Source organism: Coenobita brevimanus, chromosome 22 (assembly GCF_032717465.1).
Source record: "Coenobita brevimanus isolate Jiangsu-jjx chromosome 22, ASM3271746v2, whole genome shotgun sequence".
In the NCBI taxonomy this organism is placed as follows: Eukaryota; Metazoa; Arthropoda; class Malacostraca; order Decapoda; family Coenobitidae; genus Coenobita; species Coenobita brevimanus.
In genome coordinates, this window is record NC_136975.1 from 2,747,366 (window position 1) to 2,774,509 (window position 27,144).

Genomic DNA, 27,144 nt, shown 5'->3' on the forward strand with positions numbered 1-27,144 from the left:
CATGACAAAACAACTTGTACACATTTCACATTTTCTCCCTCATGTAACGAATGCCAGGACTGTAGAGCAACCTTCTCTGGCATAAATGATCCAGGATTATGACACTCTTGCTTCACCTCAGGTCCTCCTGTATCCAGAAGAGGTAATGTTGAGCCTGGCTGTTACTGTTCTGTCATTTACATTCCTGGTCTTGACAGTGTAAACTGTGGTATCTGTGCCATGGGCTGTGTGGTGGTGCTACTGCCTGGAGGTGGTGGCAGTACACTGACTCCTGGGGGTGGGCCTGGTGGTGCACCCTGGGAACCCGATGGGCCATACTGTGTTGGGGGTGCCTGTCTGGGAGCCTGACTCACACTGGCTTTGCTGGCAGGGTCCTCTTGAGACTTCACAGTCAGGGTGTGTCGAGGGCCAGTCTGCCACGCGTCATCTGAGCTGTCTGTTACTGAGGTATCCACACTTACCTATGATTAAAAGAAGTTATAATTACAGTATCATTTTAATGACGAAAATGCCAAATTCAAAACCATTCATTTTTAGATGCCTGGACACATTACAACAATGGAAGTCATAGGCAATGGAAAAGACAGAATAATGAAAGCTGTTCCAGAGGTGACCAGTTGCATTACTGAAAGACTATGAGTATCGGCTAACTTTTGCAGTAGAGAGTTGGACAGAAAAAGTGTGCAGAGAGATAGGTGCTCTGTGCCTACAGCTTTGGATGAGAAATAAGAATACAATCAGAGTTTATATGTGGCCAGATTGTACCTGTGTGTGTATGGGGGGGGGGGTTGCGTGCGTGCGTGTTAAACATCTATAGCAGAGCTGGTCATACAAGCAAGGTATGCAGATGAAAGCTGCATGCATTGGCCAAGATAAACCAGACCACATGATATACCTTTGCACAGTAATACAGCACATGCATGTGGATAAAAACTGTCATACTTCTGTGCTGTCATGCCTACATAATGGACTTCATTACGTATAAATACATATAGTACTCTCTCAATTATCTGTCATTGCAATATCTAGCACTGCTGGTTCGGCTCTGTTATGGCAATATCTGGTGAAATTATGCAATACCCGGAGCCAAAATGGGAAGTAACTGGTGGTTCTATGGAATATCCAGTGTTGAGGTGTATCAAGTGGTTTGTAAACAGTAGCCAACCAGCACTATTACTGTACTGTATCATTAATTTACTGTATTTTATGCTTAATTTTCATCTCTTGCCCATGGGAAAGTTTTTAGAATAGAGATTTGAGTCGGATTGTAATACAATACCCGGCTCGATGCCAAATACTGAGCTGATGGGGGGTATTACGCAATATCCGCCATTTTACTTTAACTAGCGAAGGGCTTGGATGAATTACGCTGGATAATAGAGTTTACTGTAAATACACACAAAAAAAAATCTTACTGCAGCATTAATGTCTTTATGTGGTCTGGTTATGTAACATTATAATGTGAAGCTATCACTGTTGCTTAACCAATGTCTGTTTGGCCAATCAGACCCATCGACCAGAGGTAAGCAATTGCTTCGCAGAGCCATTTCACAGGTTTCGTTTCTTTTCATTTTTGGAGGCTCCAACATGCTTGCATGCATTGGCCTTGGTCACCTAATGGCTACTCTCCATGCTTCTCAATCTCTGGCAGTTTCCCTATTTAGTTCCTCCCGAGTTCACACTCGATGATCTCGTCCCAGGTCTTTTTCGGTCTGACTCTTCCTGCTCTACCCCTAACATTAACACTTATCACTTTCTGCACCCAATTATTATCCTCCATCCTCTTCACATGCCCAAACCATCTCAATCTACCCCTCTTCATCGCAACACCAATAGACTCCAGTCCCATCCTACCTCTCAACTCTTCCCTCAAAACCCTAGCCCCCTCAGGCCTTGCACTCTGGGACGCACTGCACATCCACCTAATCATTGCTATTTCTATTTGTGTGAACCTGTGAATATCCTCTTCCTTTACTGCCCAGGTCTCATTACTATACAGCATTATCCTCCTAACACATGCCACATACAATGATCCCTTAGCACAGAGGGAGAGCCTTCTCGACACCAGGAGTTCAGCTTCCAGAACTTCTTCCAACCACTCCTCACTCTAGCCAGAGCTAGCTCCAGCCACATAAAGTTGTTGGAAATGTTTTTGACAAGGTGCCAGAAGGAGTGGGAAGAATTCGAGCTGGGGAGTTCAGAGCATTTAGTATGGATGAAATTATTTTTAGCAGAGCGAAGAACAGACTTAGCATGATTCGGAGCAGGAAAAAAAAAAAAAAAGAGAGAGAGAGATTCAGGGGTAGCCTGGCCCCGGTACCTTTAGCAGGCCTTCTCCTTGTTATGGACAGCACTAGAACAAGTGTGATTAAACCATGGCATTTTTGCATTAGTCAAAGGGTATGAGAAAGGAATGTATGCTTCCATGCCCAAGAGAATAACCTCTGTCATGGGCATGGCACACTCAGATGGCTCCCGGTCATGGAAACAATACTCATTCCTGGGAAAATCACAGAAGTACTGCCTAAAGACAAACAATTATATGCTCAAGACTGGCCCCTGATGCACACTAACTTTAATGAAAAACTCATCCCTCAAACCTCTATTCACTCTCACCTAGGTGCAAGCACCCACATACATAGCCATAACAACTCTACCTAGTCACTCCTCAATCCCAAGTTTTCTCATCATCCATTTCGCACCTTCCTAGGGACTCTGCCAAAGGCCTTCTCCAAATCAATAAAAACAAAGTACAGCTCCTTTTTCTCTCCTACTTATTTTCCTGATGCTGTTGGAAATATTGGCATCAGTGGTCACTTTGCCTTGCATAAACCCAAACTGCATCTCACCAACATTCTCTCTTTCTCTTATCATATTATTCTAGGATTCTCTTCATTACCTCCATTATCTAGTCCAAAAGTTTAATGCCCTTATAATTTCCTCTTTCCATGGTATCACCCTTCCCCTTATACTAATTTGCAATCACACTCTTCAGCTAGTTATCCATGACAACACACTCACATATAATCAAGTTTATCACAGTACCTAAACCTACTCTTATTACTCCCTTCAGCAGTCAATTCAAACACACCTGCCACCTTCCCCAGCTACATCCTGCCTACTGCCCAGCTCACAGCTGCAGTATCAATCAAAGGCCAAGGGTCAAATAGTGGATCTACTGACTCAAAACCTTCCCTTTTCCAGTTAAACTACTCATTTAGCAACTGGTTATAATGTTCTTTCTGGGCATCTGTAATATCTTCACTACCTTTCCTTCATAATTCTTTACACACTGCTCACCTATGATATCCCTGTTTTCTGTCTTCATCTGATTTGCCACCTTAAATACCATATTCTTCCTTTATGTACTATTTAGGTTATTCAGTAAATGTCTCCGAGACAGATTTTGCCCTGTATACCTCCTTTCTAGTCCTATGCTTGGCAGCCTCTCTGTAATCACCCCTTTTCCAGTTCCAGAAGTCTTTTCTCCTTAACTGCGGCTTCTACACCTATACGTACCTGATATACTCCAGGAATCGGGAAGCCAAGAAGAAATTGTGCAGCAAAGAAGTCATTATGTGGTTCCACAGTTTGTGTTAGCATCTCATTGGGTTCAATCTAGAAAAAAAAAAATATTATATCAACAATGTCTCCTATCACTTCTGAATACTTTCCTCTGTATGGGACAGTTTTCTAAAATATGCAGGGAGATCTAAGGTGGGCCATAATGCTGTACACTTATGTAGTGTATGAGTCCCATTGCCCTTATAACATTTGTTGTTGCTATGTAACCCCAGTCTGTTTGGCTGAACAGATTCATCAACGAAAGGCAAACAATCGTTTTCGCAGGACAATCCTGTGCAGTGAATTGACATTTCCTTCCAGTAGACAGTGCCTTGCACCAGTGTAGAGTATGGATGAGTGAGAAGGTTTGGTTCCTGGATGGATGCAACATCTGCATCTCTCACCTCGGTTACAGAGGGACCATGGTAGGCTCCACATCTCCTTGTTATCAGATTATATGGTTACCACTCAGGTGTCCTAGGTTACAGGATATCATTGAGCTTGTCACTCAGTGCAGAGCCACCTGAAGTGGGTAGGGGGGTAATTAAAAAGACATGATGGAGGGAAGAAAGAGCAAGAGAGAGCAGACACAGAAAATTAATGATACTGATGTTGGAAGAAGTAGGCAACACTACAAGTGAGTGGATGATGGTCGCCACTAGTAACAACCTAAGGTCCCTATACTTCTTAATTATCTCCTTTGACTTGCCCGAAGCTAATTACTGGTTCCTACCACAGTAACAAAAACTGAATCCTCTGAAGTGGTGTTGACTATGTCATGATAAAGAAACTAATGAAGTTGTTGGTGATGTTAAGGGTAATGTAATGATAAAAATGATGGTACTGTAAATATATGTGTAGTACTAATGATGGTTTGGCCACGTAGAGAGGATGGGGAGCGAGAGACTAACAAGGAGTGTGTATGCGAGTGAGGTGGAGGGGGGGGGAGAGGGAGGAGGAGGCCGAGGATGAGATGGAGAGGTATATGAAAGAAGGGTATGTGAGCTAGGAACGAAGCAGTAAAAGTGGCATTGGACAGGGTGACAAGGAGACGATTTGTTTGTGGCCATCCCTTGGACTGAGGAATCTGGCAACAGACAGATAGACAGACAGACTAATGATGAAGATTGATTACAAAAATGGTGATGCTAATGATGATAATGACAGTGATGCTGATGGAGATGATGCATGTGGTAATGATAGTGATGATGATGAGCATAATAATAATAATAATAATAATAATAATAATAATAATAACAACAACAACAGTGATGACACTAATGATAACAGATGATGACGATGATACAAACATACATACAGCTTACCTTCATATCAAGTGTATGTTGTGGTCTATTCTGTATGACCGAATTGACAGTAAGTGTGACTGAACGCACTGATCGGAACAATCCTGGTCTCTTACCATGACCAATCACACCCTCGACTTTCACAGCCAACTGGGATGATGTCTGAAAAGCAATTCATAGGATAATGTATTCCAGCCATAACCATTCACTCCAGTGATGTATTTTTCTCTCTATTCTTGCATTTTTCAGGCTATTATGCTCAGCTCAAGAGACTTTTACACTCGAGGAGTTGAATATAGTCTTTACTAACCTGTTCCATATGAGAGATCTTTCCAAAGCTAAGTACAACATCATACAGAGACCTGAGATAGGTTTGAGGTATGGGGTTCTGAGGCTAAGGGGTGGAGAGTTAGTGGTCTTCACCACCTGGGATTAACTCCTTGAGTAGGGCCTCATCTTTGAATCCCTCAAAGCAATCAGAAACAACAGATTTTGCACCATAATTGTTAGCAGAAACCAGCTCAGGTGCACAATAATGAAATTTTTTTGCCCAAAAATGTGTGATAATGACAGAAGTGCAAATACAGTAGATATCTAGCAGTGATAACGAAAACTGCAATAACCAAGAGATCACCGTACAATAACTTATTGATATCATCTAGTCCTATACAGTGAGTCCTTGGTTACTGCACATAACTAGTACTGTGCCTAGTCCGTGATAATGAAAATGTGTGATAACAAAAGCACAAAGCCCAGGGGATGTACCTTAATTGGTACTGTTCACCCCACTTGTAAACCCAAATTTTTCCATTTACAACAATTTAGGCCCACTAAATACTGTACATACATACTGTTATGATAAGTATCAGGAACACACACTGGCACGGTAAGGTTAACAGAAAATGATGAAATGAGTACAATGAGGAAGAAACATGTACCATATTGAGACTTGAGATGAGTTTAAGGTACGGGGTTCCGAGGCTAGGGGGTGGACAGATAGTGGTATCCACCACCTGGGATTAACTACTCATGTAGGGCCACATCTTTGAATCCCTCAATGGCATCAGAAACCACAGATTTGGCACCATCATTGTCGACAGAAACCAGCTCAAGTGCAAGATAACATTTCAACCCCCCCCCCCCCCCCCCCCAAAAAAAAAAAATACACGATAACGCAGGGAAGGCATGTTTTCATCAAGCTGTGATAATGAAAACTGCTATAACCATATGTGTGATAACCAAAGGATCACTATTAAAACTTATGACAATACCAAAAATATATGTCACAATATACAAAGGATTACCCCCCCCCCCCCCCGCCACCGCCAAAAAAGGAAGAAAACAGCGACAGTTAATCCCTGATGACTCAATCTGAAGCATCCGGGTATGAGACTAAGTTACTGTTGTCCAAAATATTTAAAGGTAGGAAAACAACTTCTGCCCCTGTCAGCAGTATGCATGAAGGAAAAAGGGTTTGTCCCCTCAGAAGGATAGTCACTACAGTATTACATAAAAAGAAGCCTCTGGTTAGATTACATTACAAAGGAAAGAAAAAAATGTTAAATCTTTGTACGCAGATTACAATTTAGGTCTAGACAGACTGGCTTAGGTCACCTGGCTACTACAAGTTAATTAAACAGGGCTAGATTACTAAGGAGTATATGGTTAGACTAGGCCATATTGGGTTGGGTTTGGGCAGGATAGTCTTGAACCGGTCAGGTTAGGTTATGCAGGAAAAGGGTCAGGTTAGGTGGGGTTTATGGGAAGGGAGGAGCTCGGTTAGATTAGGATAGCGTTTTGTTTGGTTAGAACAAGTCAGACTGGGTTAATATAGATTTGCTTCAGTCTGATTAGATTGAGAAGGAGAGAGTCTATAAACAATATGCCAATGACGTCACCAAACAACAACACCGGGCAAGATGTGGCTGCTACAATTAAGAACAATGAGGATGAAGTATTGGGTGCCTAAAAGAAGTCAAGGTAATGTTTTAGTTCACTGACTTTCATCTGAAAACAAGACAAGACATATCGGAGAAGTTTACCTATCTATCTATGGCCAGACACCATAATCTCGTAAGGGGTGGCCGATTTACAGGGAGGGGCACTAACCCTCCGCCCACCCACTTGTTGACACGTAGGGAACACATGTGAGTTATATGGTTGCCACCCATTGTTATAAATGATTTCCTGGCTTACAAGAAACCATTAGGCCTGTCACTCAGTCTAAAGACACTTACAAAGGAAATTAGAGTAATAAAAAGTGATAGGAATGATGAGAGAAATAGGAGGAGAGGAGGGCAGACTCAGAAAAACAATGATAAAGGTGAAGGAAGAAGTAGGCAACACTACATCAAGTGAGTGGATGATGGTCACCATCACCTACCACAATGCAGTTCATGAAAAAAGAAAAGGAATGGATAGATATAAGAAAGTTAGAACAACAGTAGATCCTTATATTTACATGGGCTTAATTTACACTAAACATGTTTTGTGCAGAAAGATAAACCCTGACCCTGCCCAGTAAATGTAGGGGGGAGAAAAAAAATAGTTTGCACAGAAAAATCCCAGGTGTCAGCCCCATCTGCTGCCATCCTCCTAAAGTTCCACTGTCCATTAGTCAGACGCATGCTTATCTGACCATGAAAAAATATTGTCTTTTGCAATATTTTCTAAAAGAAACAGTCATAATTCTACAAGGAAAAAATTATGGAGTATGCAATAGTCTGTTCACATTCAATCAGTTGGCCATGTACAAACACATGTACACAAGCACAGACTGCACACTGCCATGACTATGTACTTTTTCTTCTTTAAACTAAGTTTTTTGTTAAAACAAATGGTCTTAACACAGCTAAAATTATGGGACATGAAATGGTCTGTTTAAATTCATGAATCACTGGCCACACACACACACACACATTTATCCCTCATTGCCTGCCTCTTATCTCTCACCTCATTGCCATCACTCTAAACATACTTTTTCTTCTTTCAACTAAGTTTTTCATTACAGTACTTTATGCTATCAAAATAGATTTTCACATGCCCTTCAGCAGATCTGTTGCCACTTAAATACATCCCTTTCCCTGGCACCCAAACATCACTCCATCCCCTGTCATGGTTTGTGATCACCACTTACTTACCACTTTGTACACTCTAATTATTATTTTTTTTAATGCCCAGTGATGTTCCTAGAGGTTGTATGTGTACTACAATGAATGTTAGGTATGATAAGATGGGGGTAAAAATTTTTCAAGAGGGCCATAGGCAGGAGACTTTGGGGAACATCTGGGATTTCACCACATCATTTAGCCATATAACATGGGTTTCAGTGGTGTGACTTACAAGTTTCAGTATGCACGGTATTATTCTCACGTACACCAGCTGTGGAAATTAAGGGTCTACTGGACTGGTAGCACAATACAGCAATTTAAGCTCACCAAATGGGCAACCTATAGTGGATGACTTGTCTTTGGAATGTATATTCATGCAAACTACCAAAGACAGTGATTTTTAGAAATAATCTATCAAGGTTTCCTCAGTTAATTAAAATACAGCCCCAAGAAGACAAGCACTGTAAATCTTTTAGCACCTGTACCTACCATTTATTGTAGAATAAATACTGCACACAGTACTGTATAAAGCAGCATCATTTGCTAAACGACCCTACTGGATGACTAGTAAAACTAATTATTTTGTGGCAATTACCTTTAGCATGAAGCTGTCTTTAGATGGTAGGTGGAGGCAACCATCATCCACTCCCCTGATGTAGCACTGCTTTCTTCTTCCTTCACCTTTATCATTCTTTATCTGTATCTGCCCTCCTCTCTTCCAATTTCTCCTATCTTTCCTGTCGCTTTTTTTGTTAACTCTTTTTTTTTTTCCTTTTCAGGTGGCTTTACATTGAGTGACAAGCCTAACTGTTTCCTGTAAACCTGGATACCATTTACAATGCTGGATAGTAACCATATAGCCAACCCATACGTGTTTCCTACGTGTCAACAAGTGGGTTTGCAGAGGGGTAGTGCCCCTCCCTGTAAAACAACTACTGTAACTCAAAGACAAACAGCTACCCCTTACGGGATTGTGGCATCTGGCTATAGATAGGTAGACAGATGCTGTATTTCAGGTTGTCTTAAAACTGACTCATCCATTATGAATACAGTAACAGTGTGTAGCTAGTTAGGAAATTCTCAGCAACAGTGTGATTTTACCATATGTTTTTCTTTTTTTCAAGACCTCAATTGCATGACACAGCTGACATCTTTGTTCTTATATTAATCCACATTTTCTGCTGGCAAGGCACTGCTAATATACTTCAATATTTTGTGCTATCAGCAATGCCAACATCCAAATAATAACTCCAAAAACTATGTGTTACCTGTACTATAATTTGTGCTTTGCTGTACTCCTCTTACATGTGAGTTGAGTGAGCATATGTCCAGTAAAAGATTGGACTTGCTGGAGGGGGGGTTTAGTGATGTCAGTGCATACTAACTATACTATACCTTTTCAGAGACAGGCTTACCAAGTGTGCAATGCTGAAGCAGGAAAAAATGTGAGGGTTATGACTGTCTTCTGTAGTCTGAATGGGTTGGGTTGGGTTGGGTTGGGTTGATTAGTTAGGCTGGGTTTGATCAGGTTAGTTTGAGTTAGGTTGAATTTGGGTTACAAATGAAAAAGCACTGACTAGGTTAAGTTGGTTTACAGTGGGTTGGGAAGTCATATTGGGTTAGACTGATTACAAAGGAGACAAAGTCTGCTTTTCCTACCTGTACAGAGATAGGGTCACCAGGCGTGCGAGGCTGAGGGAGAAGTGCCAGGGTAATGGTAGTCTTTTGTAGCGTCTGGAAGAAGAAGCGAGGGTAGGGCAGGGGTACACTTGTGATTACTTGTGAGATGCCTTGTAGAAGTTGCAGATGTTGCTCTCTCACAGGCTTTACCTCAATTGATACCTGGGAGACAAATGGAATAAAAAAAAGTAAAAGTTAGCATTAACCTTACAAAGCACATAAAAAGGGTGAGTTAAGAAATAAAGATTAAAAAATAACCATTCACCTCACAAGACACAATAAAAATTGTTTGGAATGGAACAGCAATAATAAAAACATTCACCATGAAAGCTACATTTAAAGAAAGAAAAAAAAAGTATTTACTATACTATCTATCCATCTATCTAGTGCCAGATGCCTTAATCCTCTAAGGGATGGCCACAAACAAATTGCTTCCATGTCGTCTTGTCCCTCGTCATTTTGCTGCTCTCCCCCCAGCTCACACACCTCTCTCTCATATATCTCTCCACTTAATCCCTCCATCTAATACTCGACCTCCTTCTCCCTCTCCCCCCCTTCCACCTCACTCACATACACTCTCCTCATTAGTTTCTCAATCTTCATCCTCTCCATATGGCCAAACCACCTCAGTGTATTTCTCAAAACGCTTTCTATCACATCCACATCCACAACACGATGTCTTTCACTTCCTCACTTGTCAGTCTGTCTCTCCATATACCTCCACATTCCCTCTCAAATAACTCATTTCCACTGCTCTCATTCATGACTTGTGTCCTTCCAACACCAAACTTTGCTTCCATACATTAGAGCTGGTACCACAATACTATCATACAGAGACTACTTCCATACTCACTTCCCAATTTCTTATCACAGCTTTCAAAGAACAGCATCCTCACTTCCCTGCTGTACCCTTTCAAGCACTTCATCCTCCAAACTTCCATCCTTACTCATCACCCTACCCAAGTTCTTAAATGCACCCACACTTTCCATTTCCTCCTCATCAAACCTCACTGTGCATTCAGTGACTCCATTTCTCTCGATGACCATAACTTTACTCATCCCTACATTCTCCTTTAGATTCCATTTCTTACACACTCCCTCAAACTCATTCACCAAGCCTTGCAGTTCCTCTTCATCTTCACTAAACAATAGTGTATCACCTGCAAACATGAGAACAGGAAGTTCGCAAATAATTCCCACTCTCATTAGGGCCGCTCCAACATCAACTGCTCTACCTTTTATCTCTTTCATAACCCCATCCATATACAGACTGAATAACGATGGAGACATGACACATCCCTGATTCAATCCAACATTCAGACTGTAAAATTCTCACAGTTCACCATCCACATACACTACAGCCTTAGCATGCCCAAAGATACTCTTCATGGCAGTCAACAGCTTCCCATTCATGCTATGTAATCTTCATATTTTCCACATTCCTTGTCTCTCCACTGTCATATGCTTTCTCCAAATCCATGATGGTTGCATCCAACTTCTTTCCCTTCTCTAGAAACTTTCCACTAAAGACATAAGGATGAATATCTGATCTACACAATCTGTTCCGTTCCTTAAACCTCCCTGTCCTTCTCCAGGTAATTCCACTGTTATTTCCCTAACTCTGTCAATAAGCATCATACCGGATACTTTTCTTATTAAACGCCCCTATGATTACCACACACTTCTTTTTCACCTTTCCTTTGTACAGGGAAATAATTATACCTGACTTCCAATCTTCCTGGAGTCTACCTTCCTCCCAGGCCAATCTACACATCTTCTATATCCATTCTACTACTATCTCTCCCCCATGTTTCAGCATTTCATCACACACTCCATGAATTCCTGGGGCTCTCCCTATTTGACTTTCTTCACTGCTTCCACTACTTTCATCCTACTGACCTATTCCTCCCTTCTCAGTTTCCTCCTTTTCCTAGCCATTCCCCAACCACTTACATTCACATTACTTTCATTTTCTGTTTCACAATTCCTTAAAATGTTTTCTCCATCAGTTAAATTTTTCTTCATTCTCCCTGCGTGTGTCCGTGTCATGATGAACTATTGATTTATATTCAAGATTCATTTTTTATCTGTTTCAGCCTTCAAAGCAAATTTTTCTTTGTAGCTGGTTTCTTTCCTTCATGTATGCCACCTGGCTGCTTTCTTGCTTTTTTCTCTAATCTGGTCATTTCAAGATACCAATAAATCTTACATTGCAAGACAGACCAAACCCCAGCTGAAATATACATGTCTCTCAACTTCCTCCCTATCCCTCACAAAGGGGATTAGTGAATTGTAGAAGGGCTAATGCAGCCTGTATGCAACTGGTTAACATCCACTTAAACCTGTGGCAAAAATATAATCATTCTGTAATAAGTTTTCAGAGTCAGATAATGGCAGGAGATGGGGGGGAGGAAGCCAGATATGTTGGCCATGACTATGGGGGAACATGAATATGTGAACCAAGGCTAAGGGTGGCATGACCCAAAAAAGGTTGAGAACTGCTGGCTTTACTGGCCACTAGGAATCAAAGCATTAAGAGAGATACTGAGGGGATTAATGAAGGGTAAATCCTAACTTTTGAGCCTGAAAAATCTCTGCTAAGCTGATTTCAATTAGGAGAATGCAAATCATACTGAAGAAGTTAAGCTTCCAGTCCACGGAAACCATCAGCTGTATCATCAATAACCCTACCACAGGGGCTTCTTAAAAAGAAGCATGGTATCATATGATCTGACCAGAAAATACCTGAGAGCTTTAAGTTGATGTGGCCAGACTTCTACAGTCCATCTGCCTTACCCCCACCACAGTTAACAGCCACAAAAACATATACAACATGCAGAAATCTAGCCACCTGAGCCAGCCTCCTAACAAGTGCAGTTGCCTCCTCTAATGTTGTTATCAATGACTGGCTCTCCACAGTATCCCCACCACCCAGCTTCCCTGTAATGGTGGTTAGGTCCGGTCCGGAGAAGTCCTCGGTTATTTGGCCAGCAGAAGGTCGAGTGATGATTTCTATTGCCTGTGCAACTAGAAGTGAACCCTGCTGCAGAAGTGCTAAGTTGCACAGTGTTTGAGGATCTGCATCAAATACAGACTGAAAAAAAAAAAAAATTACAGTATTAGTCCATCCATCCATCATCCAATCCTACGTTGCCCCATGAGGAGTGTAGGAGCCCTGGGCTGTGCAAGTTGGTCCTGAGATTTAAGATGAGAGTGACCAGCCTCACTCATCCCTGAGTGGCATTAAGTGAGCAAGAAACCCCAACCAACCCTTGGATATAAACCTACACAGGCTCAATCTGACTGGAGTGCAATGATTTCCCACTAAACCACCAGGTGCCAAGGTTTGGTCTATGAAATATAACTTCAAATACAAAAAAAACTCACTATAACAGATTAAATGAGGACTAAGCCATTGTGAAAAAAGCAAAATTCTGAAAAAAGCGATATATGGACTTCCCCCATCATCTAATCCTATGTTACTTCGTGAGCAGTGTACAAGCCCTGGGCTAGGCAGGATGGTCTTGACATGTAAGATGAAAGTGACCAGCTTTGCTCATCCCTGAGAGGCATTACATGAGCAATAAGCCCCAACCATCCTCCGGATATAAACCTGCAATGGCTAAATCCGACTGGAGCACCTTAATTACTCACTAAACCACCAGGTGCCCTAATTTGGTTATATGGTTACCACCCAGCATTGTAAATGGTTTCCTGGTGTACAGGAAACCATTTGGCTTGTCATTCAGTGTAGAGTCACCCATAGGCAGAAGGAAATGGAAAGAATGAAGGAAAGAAAGAAAGAAGAGGGAGTGTAAAATCACCCGTAGGCAAAAGGAAGAGGAAAGAATGAAGGAAAGGAAGACAGAAGAGGAAGGAAAGAAGAGAGGAAAGGGCAGACACCCAAAGCAGCACTACATCGAGTGAGTGGATGGTGAGCACTCTCACCTACCAGGATAAAATACTAATAATAAAATAATTATTCATCACCATCATCATCCGGACCTCCTTTCCCACCCAAGGGTAGGGTGAGGAGTAGCAACATCCAGACAGCCCAAGTTTGCCCAATCCAATGGGCCACGCTTCTGCTCACTCACCATTCAAGCCCCAGGAATCCTGGCTTTGTCTGATATGCCAGAAACATTCACCACGTTCTGTAGCTTCACATAAACATATCCAACAGGGTCAATCCAGACGATGTCACGTTTAAAGAGGGAGCCAAATCCCTGATCATGCGCTTCTCCTCACTATATTTCATCTAGCCAGCTCGATCCACTGTCAGTCCCCTAGCCCCACCAACTTCCAAACCTCTCTTCCTCACACACTCATCCACCATATCCCTCCACCTTCTCCTTGGCCTACCTCACCACCTCCCTCTCTCAAATTCACTCAAATATACCTTTTTTACCACTCTCTTGTCATCCATTCTCTCCACATGACCATACCATCTCAGTACACTCTCTTAGATTCTGGTGTCCACAGACTTCCTCACTCCACATCCTTCACAAATCACATTATTTCATATCCTATCCACTCTCTGAACTCCACATACATACCTCAGCAGTCCCATTTCCACTGCTCTCACTCTTGACTTTTCATATTCATGCCACACCATAGTCTCATCCATGATGTTAAAGTTGGCACTAACACTCCTTCGTGTAAGCATCATGCAGCTGCAACACTCAAGCCTCAGTTCCTTATAAAGGCTTTCATTGCACCAGCTACTTTCCTTCCTTGTGTCACTCTACTTTCCAATTCTCTTGAACTTTTTCCTCTCTTTTCTATCATTGTACCCCAGTATTTGAACTCTCTCACCAATTCTGGTCTCTCTCCATTCACTGTAACATCACACTGGGAGTCACTTTCTCTCTCAATAACTACCACTTTATTCTTTTCTACATTTACTCTCAAGGCATGATGCTCATAAACATCAGCAAAACTCTGTACTATTCTTCCAAGTTCTTGTCCAGTATTTGCAAGTAGTACTGCATCATCAGCATACAACAAATTTAGGTTATCTCACCCATCACCAATCATTGCCAATGCCATCCCCCCTCTCCATTACTTGTGTTTTTACTTATCTCATCACCCATCCATATATATTGAACAACGAGGGGGACATCACACAACCTTGCTGCACGCCCACATCGATCGTGACCCATTCACTTAGATGCCCATTTATCCTTACACATGCTTCACTACCACCATAAAAACTCTTGAAGGCATCTAGCAGCTTACCATCTATATCATACATGCACAAAACCTTCCACAATCCTTCTCTCTCTACTTTGCCGTATGCTTTTTCCAGATCCATGAATGCCATACACACCTTATTGTCCTTCTCACAAGCCTTCTCCACTATCTTTCTTACTGCAAATATTTGATCCATACATCCTCTGCCACTCTTAGAGCCACCTTGTTCTTCATTCACTCGGACTTCTGACATCTCTCTTACTTTCTCTATAATAATTCTTCCATAAACCTTCCCTACCACACTCAATAACTTATGCCACGATAATTCTTGCACTCACGCTGCTCACCCTTATTTTTGTACAGGGGTACAGTCTCAGCTTTTTTCCACTCAGCTGACACAGTTTCACTCGTCCATGCCTTCTTACATATCTCCAACATGCACTTCATTCCGCTCTCCCCACTACACTTAATCATCTCTGCATACACCTCATCAGCCCAGGCTACCTCCCCATTTTTCAGCCGCTTCACAGCGCTCTTCACCTGTGTGACTGTCACGTTTCCTGATACTGCATTCCTTCTCTGCACACCCCAAAACCAATCATGTTTACAGTGGCTCTGCTCGCTCTATTCCCATTCATCAGGCTTTCAAAATATTCTTTCCATCTGGTCGTTACTTCATCCCCATGGGTTAATAATCTACCACCTACATCCTTCACGCCTTCACATTTCTTTCTGCTGTTACTTCTACATTACTGCATCTCTTTCCAGAATAACTTTCTATTTTCAGAGTACAGTAGTAATAAAATACTACTAACAATAACAACAGTAATAAAAAACACAATGACTGTTTAGTGGGTAAGTAAGGCACTCCAATCAGGCTGAGCCTGTGTAGGTTTATATCCAAGGGGTGGTCGGGGTTTATTGCATGCCACTCAGGGATGAGTGAGACTGGTCACTCTCACCTTGAATGTCTGGGCTAACTTGCCTAGTCTCGGGCTCCTTTGCTCCTCATGGGGCAACACAGGATTAGATGATGATTATGATGCAGTAAAAATAATAATAATAATAATAATCTATCTATCTATCTACCTATTGACAGACGCCTCAATCCCGTTTGGGGTGGCCACAAACAAATCGCCTACACATCGCCCTGTCCCCCACCATTTCACTGCCCCGCTCCCAACCCACACCCCCCTCTCTCATATACCTCTCCACCCCATCCCTCCATCTCATCCTCGGCCTCCCCCTCCCTCTTCCCCCCTCCACTCCACTCACATACACTCTCTTCATCAGTCTCTCACCCTCCATCCTCTCCACATGGCCAAACCACCTCAGTGTGTTCCTCATAACGCTTCCTGTCACATCCACATCCACACCACAACGCTCCCCCACATCCCCATTCATCAGCCCGTCTCTCCATGTGACTCCACAGGCTCCCCTCAAATAACTCACCCCCACTGCTCTCACTCTTGACTTGTGTCCCTCCAACAACGTCTACACTTCACTTCCATACGTTAGAGTTGGTATCACAACACTGCCATGCAGCAACTTTTTCACTTCCATGCCCACTTCCCTGCTTCTTATCACTGCTTTCAAAGAACCAGCAACCTCTCTTCCCTGCTGCACCCTTTCAAGCACTTCACCCTCCAAACCTCCATCCTCATTCATCACACCACCCAAGTACTTAAATGCACTCACATTTTCCAACTCCCCACCATCCAACCTCGCTGCACATTCACTGACTTCACCTCTCTCAAAGACCATCACTTTACTCTTCCCCACATTCACCCCCAGATTCCGCTTCTTACACACTCTCCCAAACTCATCTACCAAGCCCCGCAGCTCCCCCTCGTCTTCACTCAACGACCCAGTATCATCTGCAAACAACAGCACAGGGAGGCTCCAAACACTACCCTCTCTCACCAGGGCCACTCCAACATCCACCACCCCACCCTGCACCTCTCCTATTACTCCATCCATGTACAGATTGAACAACCATGGAGACATGACACATCCCTGTTCCAACCCAATCTCCAAAGAGAAAAATTCACTCAGTTCACCATCCAAATGCACTGCAGCCCCAGCACCATCATACACACCCTTCACAGCATTCAACAACTTCCCATCTACTCCATATATTCTTAATACTTTCCACAATCCTTGTCTATCCACCCTGTCATATGCTTTCTCCAAATCCATGAAAGCCGCATACAACTTCTTTCCCTTCTCTAGAAACTTTTCCACTAAAGATCTAATAATAATAATAATAATAATAATAATAATAATAATAATAATAATAATAACAACAACAACAAAACAACAAAAACATTAATGATTACCTGGTAAAGCGTGCCATACTGAGAGGCCAGGTTATTGAAGTCCCGTGCACTCTTAGCCAGCTGCTGTGAGACTCTGCCACACCTGAGAAGGTCGTCCCGGGCTGAGGTGGCCAGGGAGGCTGCGATGGCGGGGGGTGGGGCTGTGCGTAGGGACAGGCACGCATGCAGAAGCTGAGCGTGACACATGAATGTTTCTGCTCGCAGACGAACGTACTCTTGGCAGAACGTCATTGGTTGACTTGCAGTGCTGGCTGCCTGTAAATATGTGAAGTGTCAATATGGAGTGAAGGGTGGAAGGAAAGGAGAAAGGAATGAAGGAGAGAGGAAATGGAGGACTGGAAAGGCATGGAGGAACTAAGTGTGATAAACAAATGTTTCTGCTTGAAGACAAATGTATTCCTGGCAATACAGGTATACCCCGGTTTAATGATGCAATTGGTTACGTAAAAACCCATTGTTAGGCAGGGTATCGTATATCGACAAAGATATAGCATGTAAAGTAATGATAAGCATTTTTCAGGCTTGGGTTTCCCCCCCCAATCAAGTCCAAAACCCACCCAAATAAGTCCCAAAACAAATTTAAAGCCAATCTAAATGGCCTAACAGCTGTAAAAGAAACTAACCTAAGCCTAGCACCTGTAAATAACTAACTAAAACCAACAAATAAAATCTGAAAATCATCAAATATAAGTCTGGAAAAGATCATCTTAGTAAACTGTACCCCAAAATGACAATGTTCACCCCACCTATGGCTAACACACATTAATCTAAGTCTAAAAACAGTTTATAATTCACCTTAAACAAAATTTTAGTCTAAAATGTCATCAAAATAATTAAAAAAAACTAAAAACCCATCGTTAAACCGGGGTTTGGCCATCGTTAGGCGGAGTATGGTGGTATTTCTACACCCCTTGTTAAGCCAAAGTATCGCATCTAGGGGTATCGTATATTGAAGTATACCTGTATGTCATAGGTTAATTGTCTGTACTGTCAGCCTATACACATATGAGGTCTGTTCAAAGAGGAACCAAACTTTTTAAATAGTGACACTAACTAGCCGGTGTAGCAAGATCATGATGAGAGCGCTGTGTAGCAGTGACCTTGAGCTCTTGCCTAAGACTAGCTGCATCACACCACGTCACTTAGTCACTGCGGTACATGCACTTGAGTGAGTGAGTGTTTAGTGCACTTGGCAATTTGTTGCAAGGCAAACAATGAAAGATCTCGAAGAGCGATGTGGTTGCGTAAAATTCTGTTTCAAATTGGGAAAACACTTACGAACACTTTTCAGATGTTGCAACAGGCATTTGGGGAGAATTTTTTGCACTATACAAGAGGATGAGAAAAAGGCAGAATATAAGAGAGAAGTAGCGGAACGACTGGGTAAATATTAATTGGAGCAGATGGGGCATTATAACCGGTTGTTCAATGAGGAGACTGACTGGGACAGGGAAGGTTTGGAGCCAGCAGATCCAGTGTCTGGCCCTTGGCCTTTGATTGATACTGCTACTGTGAGTGAGGCAATAGGAAGGATGAGGGTGGGGAAGGCAGCAGGTGTGTCTGGGTTGACTGCCGAAATGTTGAAGGCCTCAGGCGATATAGGGGTGAGTTTAGTCACTGACCTGATAAATAGGATTATTTATGAGTGTGTTGTCCCAGATGATTGGCTGAAGAGTGTAACTGTAAATGTGTATAATGAGAAGGGTGATGCCCTGGAAAGAGGAAATTATAGAGGTATAAAGCTTTTAGATCAGATAATGCAGGTAATGGAGAGAGTTTTAGAAGGTATGATTAGAGAAAGAGTGAATATTGATGAGATGCAGTTTGGGTTTATGCCAGGTAGGGGGACCACTGATGCCATATTCATTGTTCGACAGCTTCGGGAAAAATATATTGGTAGGAGAAGGGATCTTTATTTTGTTTTTGTTGATTTGGAAAAGGCCTTTGACAAAGTCCCTAGAGAGGTGGTGAAGTGGGCAATGAGAAAGCTTGGCTTGGAGGAGTGGCTGGTTAGGGTGGTTATGGCCATGTATGTGGGTGCTCACACCCAGGTGAGAGTGAATGGAGATTTGAGTGATGAGTTTTCCGTGAATGTTGGTGTGCATCAGGGGTCAGTCTTGAGTCCCATGTTGTTTATCATGGTACTTGAAGCCCTTTCACGTGACTTTAGAAATGGACTCCCGTGGGAGTTGTTGTATGCTGATGATTTGGTGTTGATTGCAGAGTATGAAAGGGAGGCGGAGGAAAGGTTTAGGAAGTGGAGAGATGGTATGGGGCAAAAGGGTTTAAGGGTAAATGCAGATAAAACAAAAGTGATGATATCTAGGGTTGGTGGTGGTACTGTCAAAGACGAGGGAGAGTGGCCATGTGCAGTTTGCCACAAGTGCGTGGGAAGTAATTCCATCTTGTGCGGTGTGGGTGATAAATGGGTGCATAAGAGATGCAGTGGTATCAGAGGTAGACTGCGAGATAATGCTGATTTTATGTGTATGGCGTGCCGGGGTGAGCAGGTGGAGATTGTCAGACGTGAAAGGATTGAACTTGCTGGTGAATCTCTTGAGTATGTGGAAGAGTTTTGTTATTTGGGAGACATGTTGTGTGCTGGAGGTGGGGCTGGAGCTAGCTCTGTGGCTAGGGTGAGAAGTGGTTGGAAGAAGTTCAGGGAGCTCTTGCCTCTCCTGACAATGGGAGGGCTCTCCCTACGTGCTAAGGGGTCTTTGTATGCAGCATGTGTTAGGAGTGTAATGCTGTATGGCAGTGAGACCTGGGCAGTGAAGGAGGAAGACATTCGCCAGCTCAGACGTACAGAAATAACAATGATTAGGTGGATGTACAGTGCGTCCCTGCATCCAAGGCCTGGAGGGGCTGGGTTTACAATGGAAGAGTTGAGAGGTAGGATGGGACTGGAGTGTATTGGTGTTGTGATGAGGAGAGGTAGATTGAGGTGGTTTGGACATGTGGAGAGGATGGGGGATGATAATTGGGTGAGGAAGGTGAAAAGTGTTAATATTGGGGGTGGGGTTATGAAGGGTAGACCAAGAAAGACATGGGACGAGGTCATTAAGTGTGACCTTAGGGTTAAGGGACTGAACAGGGAGGCTGCAATGGATCGTGCAGCGTGGAGAGCCGCCATTAGGTGACCAAGGCCGACACATGCAAGCATGTTGGAGCCTTTAAAAAACAAAACGAAAACGAAACGATGGGGAAAGTGGAAGGTGTGTGCAGGGTATTCACAGAAAAAATATGTGCAGCATGTGATGTGATGTGTGGGGTGAAGAGAAGACGAAGGGGGGGTGCAAGGAACAGCATGGTGGAATGAAGAGGTGAGACAGGCTGTGGCACAAAAGAAGGAAGCATACAATGAATGGATGAGAAATAGGGGCTTGGAAGAAGTTGAGAGGCGGAAGACAGAGTTATATGTAGAAAGGAAGAGAGAAATGAAAAGATTAGTAAGAGAGAGTAAGAAGAGAGTGGATGAGGAATTTGGAAGGAATTTGAGTGTAAAGTGGAGGGACTGTAAGAAAATGTTCTGGAAAGAGGTGAAGAAAGTAAGACAGGGTGGCAGTGAAGTTAGCAGGGAAGTGAATGATAAAAATGGTAGATTACTAGTGGAGAAGGGAGAAAAAGTGAGCAGATGGAGAGAACACTTAACCCCTACACCGCGGGCTTGTTTACCAATGACTTGCGTCTGCCGCGGGGTTATTTGGGCTCCGACAGACTCTCAAAAAATATTTGCCAAAAATCAGTTATTAGTTCTAGAATAATAAAATTATATATGCTTATGGCACATACCTTCAGCTTTCTCCTGGAATGATTGTTGAGCCTTCGTCAGTTACCGTAGGACTTGTGGAGACCTCTGAAGTAGGGTAACGAAGTCTCCACTTTACACTTCCCGACAACCCGTAATATGATTACCACAGCCAGATACAAACACTATAAACACTATTCTACAATTTTCAAGTAGTTTGGGATCCATACTAAAAAAAAAAAAACTGTGAAAGCAATGGAAATTACGAGCGCGTCTGATCGTCGCACTGGCACTAGTTCGCTCTTGGTAGTCTGTCATTTATTATTCATAAAACCCCTCACACTTTATATTTCTATTACTATATAACACTTATATATATCTATAGTCTTTATCCATAAGTTTCCTTCAGTAGTATTAGTTTATTGTCACTGTAGGGATTCAATTTCTTTCAGTAAAATACGTAGCATTCACTTTCTCGTCCTGTATACTGACATTGAGAGTGAATGTCACTTTCATCTTCACTCTCATAACTCATAGCATTCAGACATGCTAGAGTGAAACTTTCACTTTCATTACTCCTAGGGTATATACTCGTATTCTTATAATACTACTCATTTACATTTCTATTTACGTTCTCTATTTTATTTACGTTATTTACATTTCTATTTTATTTACACTGTGTTGTGCACTGTCACTTGAAATAACTTATAAAACTATTTTCCATTGTTCACGTATATTTACATTCATTACTTTCACTTGCTGTTTACACATTATTTACACATTATTTACAGTTCCACTTGCACTGTTTTACTCAATAGAAAGATCGTAGTCACTCTTTTATCAATTGTCAGCCCTTTACCTCTTTCCACACGAGGTTTAGTAGGGGGTAAAGGTCACAGGGCCATTTGCATGGGGGTGAAAAAAGGCCTTGAAGTCAGCAAGAAGAAACATACGTACTCTCGCTCGGAAGTTGAGAGAGAACTGAGTGATAACGGAGGACCACCAGCGTAGAGGCCTGCTAGGGGTTATTCAGAGTTACCAATATTACTTCTTGAAACAGCTAAGTCTAGCACTGATATGATTGGCAGGAAATCTAGACAATACATTATAAATCTGGTAGTTCCAGGTGAATGTAAATATCACTTAGGTTGCTCCCTTCCCTCCTTACATGTATATTTATTACGAAAATAGATTAGAGGCCTACTTAGGAGATATATATATTCAGAGCTACCAATGTTATATCTTGAAACAGCTTTGTCTAGCACTGATATGATTGGCAGGAAATCTAGACAATACATTATAAATTAGGTAGTTCCAGGTGAATGTAAATATCACTTAGGGTTCTCCCTTCCCTCCTTACATGTATATTTATTACGAAAATAGATTATAGGGCATATTTCAAGGGGAAAAAAACAGCGAAAATTAGCGAACGAGTCACGTGAGGTGTTGTCAGGTGATAATTAGCCAATTCCAGGTGTATGGCACTCTCACTTACCTTATTTCTTTCTTGTATATATTATTTGGTATAAGAATAGGACATAGGGCTTATTTCAATGGATGAAATCAGTGAAAAATTCCAGGGAAGATTTACTTAGCGTAGCACGGCCGGGCAGGCGAGAGGACAGGGTAATGGAGGGGGGGTAGGGAGGGGAGTCAAGAACGGGGAGAAATGGCTAAATTGTCAACAATGGATGGGAGTACAGATGAGATTAGGAGTGCTGACTAGTGTTGGACATTGGCAGTACCGATAGATGATACAAGCCCCCACTTGGAAGCCCGGGTGAATTCAAAATAACACAGAATCACAAAAGCGACGCCCCGCGGTATGATCCCTTGCTCCCAAGCGTCACGAAAGTGACGCCCCGCGGTTAAGGGGTTAAAGGAATTACTGAATACAGAGGATGGAAGTAATGCGAGTATAAGTGGTTGGGGAATGGCTGGGAGAAGGAGGGGGGTGAGAAAACAGGAAGAAGTCAGTAGGATAGAAGTTGTGGAAGCAATGAAGAAAGTCAAATTGGGGAATGCCCCAGGAATTGACGGAGTGTGTGGTGAAATGCTGAAGCATGGAGGAGAGATAGTGGTAGAATGGATGTGGAAGATGTGCAGATTGGCCTGGGAGGAAGGTAGAGTCCCGGAGGATTGGAAGTTAGGTATAATTATTCCCTTGTACAAAGGATAAGGGGAAAAAAAAGTGTGTGGTAATCATAGGGGCATTTGTCTTCTTAGTGCAATAGGAAAAGTGTATGGTAGGATACTTATTGACAGAGTTAAGGAAAAAACAGAGGAATTAGTTGGAGAAGAACAGGGAGGCTTTAGGAAGGGGAGAGGTTGTGTAGATCAAATATTCATTCTTTGATCTTTAGTGGAAAAGTTTCTAGAGAAGGGAAAGAAGTTGTGGGCGGCCTTCTTGGATTTGGAGAAAGCATATGACAGGGAGGATAGTCAAGGATTGTGGAAAGTATTAAGAATATATGCAGTAGATGGGAAATTGCTGAATGCTGTGAAGCATATGTATGATGGTGCTAAGGCTGCAGTGCGTGTGGATGGTGAACTGAGTGAATTTTTCTCTTTGAAGGTTGGGTTGAAACAGGGATATGTCATGTCTCCATGGTTGTTCAATCTGTACATGGATGGGGTAATAAAAGAGGTACAAGGTAAGGCAGTGGATGTTGGGGTGGCCCTGGTGAGAGAGGGTAATGTTTGGAAACTCCCTGTACTGTTGTTTGCAGATGATACTGTATTGTTGAGTGAAGACGAAGGGGAGCTGCAAGGCTTGGTGGATGAGTTTGGGAGTGTGTGTAAGAAACGGAATCTAAAGGTGAATGTAGGGAAGAGTAAAGTGATGGTCTTTGAGAGAGGTGAAGTCAGTGAATATACAGTGAGGTTGGATGTGAGGAAATGGAAAAAGTGAGTATGTTTAAGTACTTGGGTAGTGTGATGAGTAAGGATGGAAGTTTGGAGGGTGAAGTGCTTGAAAGGGTACAACAAGGAAGAAAGGTTGCTGGTTCTTTGAAAGCAGTGATAAGAAACAGGAAAGCGAGCATGGAAGTGAAAAAGCTACTACATGACAGTATTGTGATACCAACTCTAACATATGGAAGTGAAGCTTGGACCTTGTTGGAGGGACGGAAGTCAAGAGTGAGAGCAGTGGAAATGAGTTATTTAAGAGGAGCCTGTGGAGTCACATGGAGAGACAGGCTGACAAATGAGGATATAAAGGAGGATTGTGGTGTGGATGTGGATGTGATAGGAAGCATTAGGAGGAACACACTGAGGTAGTTTGGCCATGTGGAGAGGATGGAGGGTGAGAGACTGATGAGGAGAGTGTATGTGAGTGAGGTGGAGGGGGGGAGAGAGAGGCCAAGGATAAGATGGCGGGATGGAGTGGAGAGGTATATGAGAGAAGGGGGTGTAAGTTGGGAGTGGGAAGTGAAATGGCGAGGGACAGGGTGACGTGGAGGCAATTTGTTTGTGGCCACCCCGTACGGGATTAAGGCTTATGGTTCTGTTTCTTTGTGGGCAGACCTTGTACCAGAACATCTTTTTAAGTAAGTGGTTATACAGTATTAGCTCCAAGGATATACTGGAAAGCCCTCGTTTTATGACAAGAATGTGTTTGAAAGAAAATCCATCATATAAAGATTCACTGCACGGTAAATTCTCTTGCAACCAGCATGAAGGTGCCAAGGACATGCCATTAGTTGATGTACTGAGGGATAGTGATGTAATGCCCTTCCCAAGTCCCAACCTCCCCCCACAAGGGGGGGGTCTAATCCCATATAAAACCCTATAACTGTACTGTACAACTGTTCAGACAAAGAAAAACAGCCTTGAATACTGTAATAACCATAATAAAATGTCACTGTAGTGATGAAAGAGTCTCAGCCAATCAGTTTAGCACTGTAGTTCCAACAAAAATGTACATGAAACATACACAAACCTTACATTAACATATTTCACTTGTCTTGACATAAGAGATGATGTTACACTTATGTTTAGCAGTCAGTGGCTGTGTGCATGTTAGGATACAAGAAGTGCCAGTCTGACGGTGCTTGTTTACAGCCATAAGTAGAAGTTAACAGACTATTTTCTTCCAGCAGTGAATATTTCATGTTCCTCCTTAAACAACAGAATATTCTTCATTTTTACACTAATCTTGTGTAATTTATACTGCTATGACAACAACAATTTAGGTAACCCCAACAACAGACCAAGCTAGTCATGAAATACACATTTTGCTCATGGCTGTATGGTACATAAGCATTAAGCCTGGTGGAACTCGTGAGTAAATGTTATCATGTGTTGACATTTTTCCCAGTAACTTAACTTTTATGCTAGTGTCACAATCATGTACACACTTCATCACTACTGTGATGATGGTACAGCAGAATAAATGCAAATTCACTTGTTCAGTACATTAAAGAATAAATATTAAATACAGTATGTACGTTTATGAACCTGTTGGTTCTGCTGCAATAGTAAACTTTGTTATGAAGAGGACATTAACAGATATACGGCACACTGTTTGGTTGACTGTTCAAACTGGAGGGTTAAATATTTCCTACTTTTTCCCATGTACAGTCAGGTCCTTTCAGATGTGAAGTGTATTGAACATTTTTCTTTCAGCTGGCATTATGAACATTTCACATGCCTTTAGTTTTTTTTTTTTTTTTTTTTTTTTTTTTAAATTAGATCAATATCACAGATTTTAAACCAGTGATTAATAATACTTAATACTGTACTAACACTGTAAAGTACACCTGACACCAGGAGGCAAGTTAGACAGAGTGAGGCAGGCTAGCAGGGCAGACAGAAAGAAAACAGCAGACCTAACCAAGCATGAGACGTTTGAGGCATTCACGACAGAAATAATGCAGAGGTCATTAGGGGGAATAAACTCACCACAGAGTAGAAGGGGAGTTTCTTGACAGAGTATATTCTGTGTGGTTAGTGGCATAAATCCCATGTGGTCTAGTGGCACAGGAGGCAATACTGCACTAATTTACACCTTTGCCTCTGCCTGACTCACACTCCATTTCTCATCTGGCTTTCCACTTATCTCCCGTTTCTTTTCCAGGGATAGGAGCTTCCTGGTGCTTGGCAGGTGGAGTTGTCACTGAGACACATGCCAACACAAGGCAGGAGGCCAGCTTGACAAAAAGGATGGGGATGACAGAACACACATAAGGAGAAAATTTATAAAAGACATCACCCTGACCCAAGTGGTTATCAAAACCCATCCACAGTGATGAAATGATGTTGGCTGCACAGTACAGTAGTTTGGCTAGGTGTATTCATGTCTCTCTGGGTAGAGTGGTTTCTGAGGAATGAATGTCTGGTGATGGTTCAAGAATGATACTGTTTGAAGAATGATACTGTTTGGCCATAGGATTTGGATGGCTGTGATGGCTATATGTTTAAATGTGTGTGTTTGTGAAATACAGGGTTGAGTGAAGAAGGAAGAATGCTGTTGAGGTATTGTAGATGTTATTGTTAAGTAACAACAGTCTGTCTGGCTCAACAGACTCAACAACTGCAGGCCAGCAATCATCCCTGCATAGCCATCCTATGCAAATAGCCAATGTTCCTTTGTAGTAGATAATACCCTGCCTCAGTCAGGTACTGAGAAGAGTGTGGTGGTTTGGTTCAAAGATGGACGCTGCATCAGCGTGTCTCTACTCAGTTAACATGGGCACCATGGTGGGCTCTACATCATCCCATTACTGTATTTGTTACCACCCAGCACCATGCATGGTTTCCTGGGTCACAGAAAATAGTTGGGGCAAAGATAAGGAACAGACTCCCACCTTTCATGGGTTACAGAAAATATCTAGGGCAAAGACAATGCAAAGACTCCCACCTTAAGTGATGAAAGGGCACGATGTAGATGAGTGTTGGCCTGAGTAAGGAGATGTGCACGGTCATCACTGGCCCCCTGATTCTGGCTAGTGGGGCTGGCTTCACCAGCACTCAATTCTGCCAGTGCACTAACCCAGAAATGTTGCTGATCTGAACACACACGCCAGCTCAGTACATTGTACATGCCACATGCCAGGCTGTGGTGACCATATCTGGAGGGATAGAGTAGGTAAATAAACAAGTCCATCTATCCATCCATCATCCAATCCCATGTTGCACAGAAGCCTGGGGCTGGGCAAGTTGGTCCTGACATTTAAGATGAGAGTGACCAGCCTCACTCATCCCTG

At 42.5% G+C, this 27,144-nt stretch overlaps 1 protein-coding gene across 1 annotated transcript in view; it reads right to left on the reverse strand.

The window, feature by feature from the left end:
• Positions 1-176: 176 nt before the first annotated feature.
• defl (Integrator complex subunit 7) overlaps positions 177-27,144 on the reverse strand; it is a 69,516-nt gene continuing 42,548 nt past the window's right edge. Inside the window, exons 13-19 of the mRNA XM_080266773.1 lie at positions 26,799-27,009; positions 17,191-17,445; positions 12,510-12,752; positions 9,638-9,820; positions 4,890-5,030; positions 3,520-3,618; positions 177-461 (exon numbers count right to left, since the gene is read on the reverse strand). Of these exons, the coding sequence (XP_080122899.1) occupies positions 177-461; positions 3,520-3,618; positions 4,890-5,030; positions 9,638-9,820; positions 12,510-12,752; positions 17,191-17,445; positions 26,799-27,009 (1,417 nt within the window). The remainder of the gene's footprint in view (positions 462-3,519; positions 3,619-4,889; positions 5,031-9,637; positions 9,821-12,509; positions 12,753-17,190; positions 17,446-26,798; positions 27,010-27,144) is intronic.